At 55.7% G+C, this 12453-nt stretch overlaps 1 protein-coding gene across 2 annotated transcripts; it reads left to right on the top strand.

The window, feature by feature from the left end:
- The first annotated feature begins 1051 nt into the window (after nucleotides 1–1051).
- Nucleotides 1052–11753, top strand: BNIP1 (BCL2 interacting protein 1). 2 transcript variants are annotated; one of them, XM_037127931.2, is made up of 6 exons: nucleotides 1052–1143; nucleotides 2903–2995; nucleotides 4787–4878; nucleotides 7818–7919; nucleotides 8128–8246; nucleotides 11153–11753. In XM_037127931.2, exons 1-6 carry the CDS (start codon nucleotides 1060–1062, stop codon nucleotides 11347–11349), a joined length of 687 nt encoding a protein of 228 aa, XP_036983826.1. In that variant the 5' UTR covers nucleotides 1052–1059; the 3' UTR covers nucleotides 11350–11753. The 2 variants fall into 2 exon arrangements, with proteins under 2 accessions (XP_036983826.1, XP_036983825.2); XM_037127930.2 differs by lacking the exon at nucleotides 11153–11753 and adding an exon at nucleotides 10345–11146.
- Nucleotides 11754–12453: the final 700 nt, after the last annotated feature.

Raw genomic sequence — 12453 nt, 5'->3', positions numbered from 1 at the left:
GGGCTAACCCTAACATAGAAAGGGCTCCTGGGAATTGAGAGAGAGAAGACCAACAACCTGATAGAGGAATGGGCAGACAATAAATACAAGTAACTCTCAACCTCATTCATGATAAGAGAAATGCAAATTTTAAACTGGCATTTTTCACTTAAGCAGATTGGCAAAAATCCCGGTGTTTAACGTGCCAGGTTGCCAAGGCCGTGGGAAGCAGGCATTGGTAACATATGCCGGCGGGAGTGTAAACTCCCACATATAGGACCTCTGTGGAGAGCAGTTTGGAGGCATGGATCGGAATGCTTAAATGCCCATGACCTTGGACCTGGCGATTCCATTCGCGCTGGGCAATGATCGAGCCCTGTGCCGGTTTCCTCGTGTGTAAAATGGGGATGATCCTATCTCATGGGGCGGTTGTGAGAGTTAAGTTAGATGGTACACATATAGTAGTTAGTACAACGTGCTTGGCACATAGGAGGTGATTCCAAAATGTCAGTCACGTAATAATAGCAGCGCGCACGGCGTTCTTCCCGGAGCCACCTCTCCACACTGTGCTGGGGACTTTTCACGTCTTATCTTATTGAATCCTCCAGCCGACCGCGTGCGTACCACCAGGTGGCCTCTGAGGGCACTGAGGCACGGAGACGTGATGTGGGTTCACTACAATAGGAAACATACAAGAAAACTTAAAGAAATATAAAAATGAGTCCATGCCACCTTCCAGAGACATCCCAATTGGGACTTTTCTTCCAGTCTCCCCTCCTCCCCCAAACCTCAATGCAAAAAATCTGTAATCGTCAGAATGGCTGATCGGCGGAAGATGGGGAGAGGCCACTGTGAAAGCGTTCTTGATATTCTCTCTTCTCTTCCTCTCCGTTTTTGGGGGGCCACAACAAGAGGCGAGAACGATTTCACCCCGACATGTGGGGAAAAGTGCCCACGACTCGGCGCCGCCACTCTCGCTGGCTTTAGGCCAGTCTCTAGGGGGCGCTGTAGCAAGTCCGGGAAGCGAGAAAACGCGTTTGCACTTGGCCACCGCCGCTGCCCGTAGCCGGCGTCTCAAACATGGCGGCTACCCAAGATGTCCACGTCCGAATTTGCAACCAAGAGATTGTCAAATTCGACTTCGAGGTGAAGGCACTTATCCAGGTACTGATTCCCGGGGCCCTGCTGGGCTCCCACTGTCCTAAACCCGAGTTCCGCTGGTCTCATGTGAACTTCACGGTGTCACTCCCGAGCTTTCCCTACTTGGTCAAGTCTCCCTGGTCGTTGGCCCGGCTACATGGTCGGCTACCTTTTCTCTAACCCCTTTTGGTCCCTTCCCCTTGACCTTTGGCCTTATGCCTTCATCCACGTGCCGTTGGCTCGTCCTTTTCTGGGACACCCCTTCCCTCGCACCTGACCAGGGTTCGCCTTTGTGGCCCCGCTTGGTCCCTCCCCTCCGGACCCCTGAGTGTGCCTTGCCCTGGACCACCTCACAGGGCATCTGTCACCGTGTTGAGCCCCGCCTTCTGATATGGCGCTCTCCACCGTTCGGGAGCGTTCTGGAGGCATTAGCCCCGCCCCCTGCTGGCCAGTTCCAACGGATCTGGTGCCAGGTGGCACCCAAGGCCACTTGGCACGGGAGGGACTGGGTGAAATGAACATCACCTGGACGTAGTTGTGGGTTTGTAATGAGGAAATCAGTGAACTAGCAAGGACCGAACCTGAAGGCAGTTAGTGGCAGAACTGGGAGTTAGCCTAGAGAAAGGACTTAGGTCATTGAGGTGCTTTGACTTAAGCCATTGAAGGGCAGAAAGAAGTAGTGCAATAGACCAATTGGCATAGGCAAGAGTTAGGAATGTAGTGATGGTTCCTTAAGTTTAACAAAAAGAAACTAAGAGTTTCAGACCTTGGTTTGGGCAGATCATTTCCATTTCCAGGGAGTGTTAAACATTAGGTGTGGATTCAGAGTTTGCAACTAGCTGGGGCGAAGAGTGAAGGACACTGGGGCCACCATGGAAACCAGATGCAAAATAAACCAAATTAGTGGCTTACCATATGGTGCCAGGGAGTGTGATTTAATGAGTAAGCCAGAGGGAGAATGAGGAAACGATGCAATCATTTAAACTTCTTGAACTTTCCTTCTCCTGTGTGTAAGCTGGAGAAACAGTTCAAAACACTGGGCTATTTCTAAAATCTAATGAAAAAGGTCGGTGCTAGCTGGATTCATTACACTCTCACTGTGTTCCAGGTCCCTGGCTGCACATTTTAGGCACATTCTTGGTCTGTGAAATAGGTAGTGTGATGAGGAAACTGAGGCACAGAGAAATCAAGTGATTTTTCCTCCAAGGTTGCACAGCTAATAAATACACAGCCAGAATCTGAATCCACATAGTCCAGCCCCAGAGCCTGCTCTAAAATCTGGCTCCAATAATTCGGACTGTCCAGAAACAAATTCTAAAGGTGTCTTTGAATATGTCCATAAACACGGTGATTTATAATAGATGGTTTGTCAAATCAAATTGAAGTTAATCTTGTCATATGATGCCAGGAATTTAGCACCCCAGTTTTCAAAGACCTAAAGTTATTAGTGTCAGTTTGGGATTTCTATTTTAGTTGGACCCACAAGTTACTTTAAAGCTTTCATACTTGCCAGGGGGTATTTCGTTAAACTTTAGGAACTAATAAATCAGGGCAGAGTTGTGTTTCTTCTCTCTAGGCTTTTATATGACTGACTCAGACTGAACTTAGAGAGGGAGGAGGAACGTGTAAACAGTAATGTGTTTGCTTGTGTTGCAGAAGGAGACAGCACAGATCAGGATGAGCTGCAGTCAGGGGCCAGCCTGGGCTGCGGTCCCTGTACAGCTGGAGTCCATGTCATTGCATTGCCTTGAGAAAGTCCCCTCATCTCTTCAATGTCTCCTAGGATATTCGGGATTGTCCGGGACCATTAGGCGCACTTACTGAACTGAACACTAGAGTGAAAGAGAAGTTTCGAGAGTTGCGGCACAGGATACAGGTGAGCGGCGCTCTGGAACCGAGATCCAAGAGTGGGGTGCAGGGATGGGGCCCGGGCCCTAGGGCTGACCTCGACCCGAGAGCTGTCCGGGCTCTTAAGCAAACATTTAGATGGTGTAGGTAGCTGTCCTGACCTGCTGTCCAGGTTAAGGTTGGACACTCTGGAGTGCAGGGCACTGCCAGCTGTGCTAAGTGGATGGCAGGGATGCCGCTGTCCTTGGAATTTTCGACTTAAAAACTCTGAGGTCACTTGAGCTACTTCCTTTTCTCCACCTCTCTCTGCAGCCCATTCACCCCAGTCCATCACCAGTGTTGCTTCTTTTCAGGCTGTTGTTTTGCCCAGCCTCTTCCTTTCTGTTTTGCCATCACCAGTCACATCATATGCACATACAGCTCTCCCGCGTTCAACTCCGGTACGTGAGGTCTGTCTCATTGTTAACGTAAGGAGAACGGTTTGCAGGCATCTGTGCAACCTGGCAGCCGAGGCGAGTGGGCTGGAATGCGCATGCGTGAACAGCGACGCTTTCACTATACTGGTCAGTGGGACAGTAGGCTCTGTTGAGTGAGCGTGTGTACTGTGTGGCTGTCACATTCAAAATGACTGAGTGAGTAGAGCAACGAATCTGCATCAGATTTTGCGTTAAGCTTGAACATTCCTCTCTGGAAGCTATTTGAATGATTCGGAAGGCTGCAGCTATGGGCAACTGGTGATTGGCAGCTTCATCATGACAGTGTGCCCGCTCACGCATCACATCTGGTGCCCATTTTTTTGGTGAAACATCAAATCACCCTGGTGACTCAGCCCCCCTACAGCCCAGATTTGGTGCCCTGCAACTTCTTTTTTCCCAAAACTAAAATCACCTTTGAGAGGGAAAAGATTTCAGACTGTCAACGAGATTCAGGAAAATACGCTGGGGCAGCTGATAGTGACTGGGAGAACTGTGTGAGGTCCCACGGTGCCTACTTTGAAGGGGACTGAGGCGTCATTATTCTGTATACGGTGTTTCTTGTATCTTGTGTCTCCCGTAAATGCCTGCATTTTCCTTATTGCGTGGCTGGATACTTTCCGGGCAGACCTCGTATGTGCTGTCTCAGAAGCAGGCTGGCGAGAAGCACTGGGCTGAATAGTGTAGGTGTTTCTGCTGCTGTGCCTTCAGTGAGATGTGGGTGGCAGGGCCTGCCCGTCTCCGGGTGAGTGCTGGGCACCCCGTCTTTCTGCACGTGCAAGTGGCGTCTGAAGACTCGCGCTTTCATGTCGCGCGGCCCCAGGTGCTGCTCAGCACGGGGACAGCCTGCTCTGAAGGAAGCCTGCTCTGGAGGAAGACTGGCCGCTGGCCCCTCCGAGCGCTGTGCCCGTGTCCTGCGTGTTCCTTCCCGGAGAGACGTTCAAGGGCACTTTGGGAAGCAGGCAGTGCTTGGTGTTCCTGAGAAGTCTGAGAACAGGGTCAGTCCCCCGTGTAGAGCTTTTGTCCCTCTTCCTTTCAGGCCTGCGCTGTGTCCCGAGCCCCGCGAGGCCTCCCCACTCCAGGGCAGCCACGCCGCACTCACTGGCCGACTGCACCGGCTGAGTCTCCTCCTCGCTGTGGGGTCCTGGGCTTGTCCTTACTGTCCTGCTAACTTAGCTGTGTGTTTCAAAGGACCTTTGTGTTGTGCCACCCGGCAGGACACCCCGGGGGTCCTGCTCAGGGAGGGTCTTCACGTGCTGGCTCTGACCCGGCCACAAATGGAAGTGCTCTCGGGTTTATGTATTGGCTTTACAGTCATTTTAACACAGAGCTGCTTTCCCCCATAGGAGCTTGAGCAGTTGGCCAGAGAGCAGGACAAAGAGTCGGAGAAGCAGGCGCTGCTCCAGGAGGTGGAGAACCACAAAAAGCAGATGCTCAGGTAGGCGGCACCCCCCCGCCCCCCGCCAGCGGCCTCTGCTGGCGCACGCGCCCCTGGGAGGCTTGGGCCTGTTTTGCCTACGAAACCTGGGCTTAGTGACTTGACTGTATCTTTTATAAACGGACTGAATGTTCTCTCTAGAACAGTAATTTCCAAAGAAAAGGGCAGCAGGAGCTGTTGTGTAGGTGGAACTGGGCATAGTTTCACAAAAGCATATTTAATATTACACTGTATTTTATATTTTAAAAACAAAACCAAAAAATGGTTGCTATTGTAATACAGGACTTTTTCTCTCTTTGTTTAGATATTTTTTAAAATCTATTTTTACAGAGATAGGGGAAGGGAGGGAGAGAGAGAGAGAGAAGCATCGCAGTGTGGTTGCCTCTTGCACTCCCCCTACTGGGGACCTGGCCTGCAACCCAGGCACGTGCCCTGACTGGGAATTGAACCGTTTACCCTTTGCTTCGCAGTCTAGAGCTCGATTCGCTGAGCTATACCAGCCAGGGCAATACAGGACTTTTTTATCTAAGGAGAATTGGTACCAGAAGTCCATTAAAAGTGAACACATTTAAGATGGACCAGCCCTGACCTGTATGGTTCAGTTGGTTGTAGCTTTGTCCTGTAAACCAAAACGTCATGAGTTCGATTCCTGGTCAGGGCACATGCCTGGGTTGTGGGTTCAGTCCCTGGTCAAGGGTACATACAAGAGGCAACCGGTCGATGTTTCTCTCCCTCCCCCTCTCTCCCTCCCCCTCTCTCCCTCCCTCCCTTCCCCTCTCTAAAATCAATGAGCATGTCCTCAGGTGAGGACTAATAATAATAATACATTTCTTTAAAAAGATGGACCAAAGTTGAGAACATTTTGAATGGGGCTTTATCTGAAAAAGTGGAGCCAGGGAATGTCCCTAAGCTTATGTTCTACAACACCGAGGTTATCGTGGCTGTGGGCTGATACTTGATTGTGTAACTGAATGTCTGTGCCATCTCTTGGCATTGAGTTGGGGGGCTTTTCCAACAAACTTGTGTGGCGGCACGAAATCGTACCTGTCCCTCCACATGTGACTTTTGCGCCACAATCACAGGAGGGTTTTCATGCAAAGCTGTCTGTGGGCTCCGTCACCCTTCCCAGTCCTCTGGTCGGGTGCCGATCGTTCTCCTTTGAAGCCCCTGCTGGGCCGCCTCCTCCTGGGCCTTCTCTTCGTCCTCGTTAGTTGTCCGACTCGGCCTCCTCCATGCTGGTCTGTGGCTTTGCCTCTGGTTTGAACGATGCCCTCCCCCGCTGCCGGCAGCTGTGTTGGTAACGCCCACCAGTCGGGAGGAGAGGGCTGACCACGGCGTGGGCCTGCCGGAGGCTAGTCCAAGTGGGGGACAGGAGCGGAGTGCATGCCACCAGTGTTAAAGTGCCCGGCTCAGTGCTGACACTTGGTGTCATCAGGACTTGCGCTTCCCAAGGCCACCGAGGGCACTCCGATGATAAACAATGAATAAAGGGGACACGTGCTACAAAGTGTAGCAAGTTCTGCCGGACAAAGTCGGGTCAAAGTTGAGAATGGCCACCGTGCCCTGGAGCTCGAGGGCAGAGGAGGGAAGGCCGTAAGTCAAGGCTTCGGCCCCTGGGTGTGGGAGCGGTGGCCGCACTCGCCGGGCCGCCTGCCGTCACACTGCACGGTGATGAGCACGGGCTCGCTGTCTGTCCTTCCGGTGCGTGTGGGCCCCGGGGGCGGGCTCCGTGGCCCGCTCAGCTCCGCAACGCAGGGCCCAGCAGACCCGCCTCCATAACGGCTGGAACATGTCACCGATTCTTTTTATTTTAAATATTTTATTTATTAATTTTTAGAGAGAGGGGAGTGGAGTGAGAAAGAGAGGGAGAGAAACATGGGTAGGTTGCCTCTCGCACGCCCCCAAGTGGGGAACCGGCTTGTAACCCAGGCCTGCGCCCTGACTGGGAATCGAACTAGTGACGTCTCGGTTCACAGGCCGGCTCTCTGTCCACTGAGCCACCCCAGCCTAGACATCACTGATTCTTTTTAAATATCAGGTATGAAACGGCATGGTGGCCGCTGTTGAGGTGCCAGGGGCTTGTCTGCGGACTCTCACCCTTGGGGCCCGGACAGAAAAGCACCTGTCTGTTCGTGTAGTCTCCATTTGACCCGAAATGTTTCGGGGGTTAGTGCAGTTGACGTGAGCCAGGGCGCTGCGCGAGAGTCCTAGAGCAGGGGCTGGGTTCTGGGCGGGGCCCCTCCCTCTCTCTAGGCCATCAGCACAGGCTGCCCTGCTAACTCCAGGCCGCCGCTCACCAGATTGGCTCAGGCCCTCCCAGGGTGCGGAAGGAAGGCGTGTAAATAAGTCAGGTGACAGCGGGCCCCGCTGGGTCAGTGTGTTTGTGTCACCCGCCATCTGTCTGCTGTGCGGAAAGAGCAGCAGACCGTGAAGAAATATTGAGGGAAACCGCCTTTTTATGATTTTTGTACTTCTTACAACATACACCACCTGAGACTGCTGTTGTCGGCCCTGGTGACATACACGTGGGCCAGGGCTGGTTCTTGAGCAGAGCCAAGCGGTGCTCGGGCAGGGCAGCGAGGTGGGAGAGCGGGCTGGACAGCACGGGCCTCGTGTCCTCAGCGGAGGGCTTCGTAGGGGACCCTGAGGTCGGGAGGCCTGCGGGCTGTAAACAGCTGTGCGGGGGCCGGGCTGCCCCCTCAGGCTGCCCGGGGCTCAGAGACAGTGGGGGGCAGTAGGAGAACATCCTGGAGGCGCCCAGGGTCCAGAAGTGCAAGGGCAGCCAACAGGAGGAAGCGGTAGGGGTGGGGGCAGACTCCGTGGGCCACCCCGTGCCCTTCCCCATTGCTCCCCCGCTCTGCCCAAGGAAGACCTGCTGGGACTGGACTGTCGGCCTGGCAGAGTCTGCAGAAACTCACGTGTGCCCCTTCTGATCCCAGCAATCAGGCGTCCTGGAGGAAAGCGAATCTCACTTGCAAAATCGCAATCGACAATCTAGAGAAAACAGAACTTCTCCAGGGAAGAGACCCCTTGAGGCAAAGGTAACTGTCTGTGTTACAGAAGGCAGCCCCGCGGAGGCCCTCCCAGCAGTCTGTAAGTGTGGGCTCCGCACACCCTTGTTGGCTCTGACTGCAAACATTTAAGAAACCTGGGGATTTGAGAGGTGAAAACACGGGGTCTCCTTTGCACACGGGACTCTCTTGCAGCCGGGCTTTCGTTAACACTCCTCCTCCTGCTCTGCACGTGTAGGAAAACCACCAAGGAGGGCCTGGCCCAGACGTCCAGCAGCATCACCGAGAGCCTCATGGGGATCAGCAGGATGATGTCCCAGCAGGTGCAGCAGAGCGAGGAAGCCATGCAGACGCTAGGTAAAGCCGGGCCTGGAGTGGGACGCTTCTCCCGGCCCCGGTGCCTGCCCCAGGCCCCTCTGCCTCCGCCTCCGTCTCTGCCTCCCCCTGCAGCTTCCTGATTTGTGTGTCGTCTCCCTTCTGTGGTGGCTGGTTCTCCCCAGAGCGAGATGCGCTGCTCCTGCTGCTCCCCAGTTTCTGCAGCTGTGCACCCCCATTGGAAGGTTTCCCGACAGCTGCACTCCCAGGGGCTTGTGGGCAAAATGAGAGATCTGCAGTGTGGGTGGCAGCAAGCAGGGCGGCGGGGGTGGGGTGTGGGGTCTCTTCTTCACCAGGGCTCTTGGGACCAGTCAGGCTGCTGTTTGGGACCCGTGGCGCAGGGAGATCGGCGGCCGGCTTGTCTGCTAGGACTTGGGCCCACAGGCACAGTCCCCGGTACGGTGTTTACAGTGAGCGAGCTGTGAAAGTAACAGTCGGGGGGCACCGAAGCGGCTGCTTGGGACTGCCGGGTTCTCCCCAGAGCTTTCCCATGGCGTCTGCTGGGGACGCGGAAGAGAGTCGGTCCCCTCCAGGGCCCTCTGCATGGGAAACAGAGGACAAGGGTTTGGTCCTTGAGGCACTTTTGGAAGATTTCACACAGAGATAGAAGTGGGGGGTGTGGTGCATGAACCCCACGGAGCCGGCACCCAGCTTCAGCAGTTGTCAACGCAAGGCCAGCCTCGTCTCAGCTGTCCTCTGCGCCCCACCTGGATGATTTGGAGGCAAATCCTAGGCATCAAAAACACCTCACTGTGTCCCCCTAAAGGACTCTTGAAACAAAAAATAGAAATCAAACCACAGCGCCATCACCGCCCTAAAAAGTATCCGTGGTCTCGGCCACTCCTTTCAGTGCACCACGCAGACAGGCAGACGCAGCAGAGCCAGCTGCTCGTCCCCAAGGCCCCTCCCCGTGTTTGAAACTTACCTGGGCTGCCAGGCCCAGAACCAGCCGGTCACTCATCTAAGCATGCACTGCAGCACGGCCTGAGCCTGGCAGAGGCCTTGGGGATGTGGGGAAGGGGGCACATCTGGCCTTTGAGCCAAGGCTTTTCTGCTCCGGTGCAGGTGACAGCCAGCTTCCCCACACACACACACGTACACATGCATCAGAAGCAGACGATGCATTTTGGGGGGAGGCAGGGAGCACAGATGCTGAGGATTTCTGGGGTGCTGAGCACTGTTCTTGGGGCACATTTTGTAGGAGAGAGCTGTTGAAAAATAAGAATTTGATTATTAATCTTTTCTTTATGGCCCAAGAATTCAGCTTGATTTAAAAGCTGTTGAAACCACAGTGTTTTTTTGAAAAAGCCTATTAGGGACCCAATATCTGGCCTTTGCTGGTGGGGGCGGCAGGGGACGGGATTGCTGGGGACCCGGTGGTGCTGCTGTGGGGGTGACGCGCACGTGATGTTTCCTGACGCTGATCGGTCTTTCCTGCGGTGCTTTGTGTGCCCTGCAGGGAGCGCTGACGAGCAGGGCCCGTCAGGCTGGTACTTGACCGGTTTTACGTGGGTGTTTGAAACGCAGAGGCCTGGGGACAGAGGGCCGGGGGGGCGCTTTCTCAGTGCTCGTTTCTTCCCCAGACCTGCTCCTTCCGAGTGCGTTTCTGTTTCTTCCAGCAGTTTCTTTTGTTCGCTTTTCATTGTGTGGGAAGGTGATCCAAGCTAGGTGGTTAAGGAGAGGTTCGCCGGGCCGCCGTGTCCAAAAGAAACAGCGTGCGCCCCGGCGGGGGCGCGGAGGGGGCGTGTCAGAAGCGGTGAAACAGAACGTGAGGTTGACGTGAACCACGTGTCCCCTGCAGCCCGTTGCATGCCAGATGTTGCCGTCTCAGTAGGCAGGTGACAGGAGAGTTCCTGAGACTCTGCCTGCCTTTGTCCTTCACACGTGTCTCCGTGACCGTCTCACCTGTAGACACACGCAGTCCGGGTTGGCCGAGCCTCACACGCGCAGGCGCCGTGCGTCTGGTGGCTGGCCTGTTGGAGGGCGCGGCCCTGGGCAGTCCGAGAGGGAAGTGGAGAGACAGCCGCCCTCCGACCGCCTTCGGAGCCCTGACCCCCAGGTCCACTCGTGTGCTCCCCAGGTCTCCGAGCACGCAGGGCACACGCATCCGACTGCAGCCCGTGCTCCCCCTCCTCACCATGCCGGCGCACTCCCCCACCACGACGCCACCTTGCCGTTCCACGTAACACCTTTCCCTTTTGGGGTGTCCGGACAGTGGCTTATTTTACTTTGTGGGAGAACATCCAGGTAGACTGCCTTCCCCAGCGTCAGGCCCAGAGACCCACACTCAGAGGTGAAGTGGGCGCCTGAGCACAGTGGGCCCTGAGGGACACGGGCCTCCTCTTAGGTGTCACACTACGTCCATCGCGCGGGTGACCGGTCTCTAATGCTGTGGTCGGTCCTGGACTGAAGGGTGTGTTTGTGGGAGGGCGTGTGGGGGCCGATCCCTCAGAGAGCAGCCCTGGCAGCCAGGGGTCCTGGCGGGGTGCCCCTGTCCCCACACAGCCCTCACAGGGCCTGTCCACGGTCGCCTGGGCCGGTCTTGTGGCCGGTGGTCCTCAGCAGCGCCCACCTGCCCCAGAAAGCCAAGGTCGGTGCCAAGGAAGAACAGTCTTTCTGCCTTTTCCCTGGGGGGCCCACTGCAGGGGACTCCAGGTTACAGCCCTGTGACATTGAATGTACACAGACCCCGTCCCTCCCTGAGCTGGATGGGACCTAGGGAAGCGCCTTTCCTTATTCTGTCCGCGTTCTCCACCCCTCTGCCGGTCTCTGTGCGCGGGCAGGGAGCCTGCTTCGGGAGCGACGTTCCTGGGGACCCGGCCCCTGAGCCGGCTCCCTGCTGTCTGCTCTGCGGTCTCTGAGTCGGCCCCCCACCCCTTATGTTTCAGTCAACTCTTCTCGGACTATCCTGGATGCCAATGAGGAGTTCAAGTCCATGTCCGGGACCATCCAGCTGGGACGGAAGCTCATCACAAAATATAATCGTCGAGAACTGACGGACAAACTCCTTATTTTTCTTGCTCTGGCCCTTTTCCTGGCAACGGTTCTCTATATTATAAAGAAGCGGCTCTTCCCGTTTTTGTAGGGTCTGAGAGCAGCTGGCGTGCGCCGTCTGCGCTCCAGTGTCGGGGTCCAGCCACGCTCCTGAGCTCCGGCCCGGGCTGCCCAGCGACCCGCCTTCCCCGGGCGGTTCCAGGTGCCCAGTAGGTCGATGGAGACAGTCCGCAGGTGTTTGCCCGTGGCTGCCTTGAAAGAGCGGGCGGAGCGAGAGGAAGCCTGTCGTCAGGATGCCTGTGGGGACACCGGGCCTCTGGGAGCCAGCGAGCACCACAAGGGGGACTACGGGGGCACTCAGAGGCCACCCTCTGGGATTGGTGGCCCTCCTCCCGCCATCGCCGTCAAGCCAGATCTGGTGGAGGGAGGGGGCACTGGCGGGAGAAGGACGAGGAAAACTTGTGTCCATTCCTTGAATAAACTTGACCGTGTTTAACAGAGTGAAATGCGTTTGGTTTTACGAGGTATCTCTCCAGCCCCCACTGGGGGTGCGGCGGCGTCGCAGGGGCTGGCCCACGCCTTTCTCTTTGAGGTCCCGAGCTAAATATAACCTAGGAGAGCGAAGCTAGTGATAAGCAGAGGCCTGTCTGGGCCCGAGTTCTGCTGGGGCCAAGGGGATGGGGCCCTGGCTCGGCCAGGCTGGGGAGGCAGGTGTCTCTGTGCCTCGGGCTGGGCTCCCCTCGCGTCTGAGTCTCAGCCTCCCCCACTCTGTGTAGCCAGGGGGCCCTGGGAAGGGTACCGTGGAGGCAGAGGGGACGGTGGACTTGGAGACTCGGTTCTGAGTCTTCCCTGCTACTCATGGGCCACATGGTTCTGGGCAAATGACTTCATGTCACTAAGCCTCAGTTTCCCTACCTGTGCCACAGGGGCCATCGTTCATAGAGACACTTGCTGTCGATCTGAGAATCAAACGAGAATGTAAAGTGGTGAGTGCCACTTCCGTGTGACCGAGCAAATGCAGCACGCTGGTCCCTGAGGCCCCACGGAACCGGCTGGGGCATCCCAACTTCTGTTTGGGTCTGAAGTGCCAGCCCGTCAGGGGGCCAGCTGTGCACTGTAGACCTGCTAATTTAACAGGGGGTCCTGAGTTAAAGTGTGTGTATTCGTTTACACTCTATACGTCACCCTTAAGCAG

This window comes from Artibeus jamaicensis, unplaced genomic scaffold, assembly GCF_021234435.1.
Source record: "Artibeus jamaicensis isolate MK-2021 breed Jamaican fruit bat unplaced genomic scaffold, CSHL_Jam_final scaffold_3151, whole genome shotgun sequence".
Taxonomy (NCBI): Eukaryota; Metazoa; Chordata; class Mammalia; order Chiroptera; family Phyllostomidae; genus Artibeus; species Artibeus jamaicensis.
Note: the sequence above shows the minus strand (reverse complement) of the source record. Positions and strands in the feature narration are given on the sequence as shown.

Bases quoted from the DNA above. Each gene is read 5' to 3' on its own strand.
- BNIP1 (XM_037127930.2), top strand. From the start codon at position 1,060: ATGGCGGCTACCCAAGATGTCCACGTCCGAATTTGCAACCAAGAGATT. The intron at 2,996-4,786 runs GTGAGCGGCGCT...TTTCCCCCATAG, and splicing joins AGTTGCGGCACAGGATACAG to GAGCTTGAGCAGTTGGCCAG. The intron at 4,879-7,817 runs GTAGGCGGCACC...TTCTGATCCCAG, and splicing joins CACAAAAAGCAGATGCTCAG to CAATCAGGCGTCCTGGAGGA.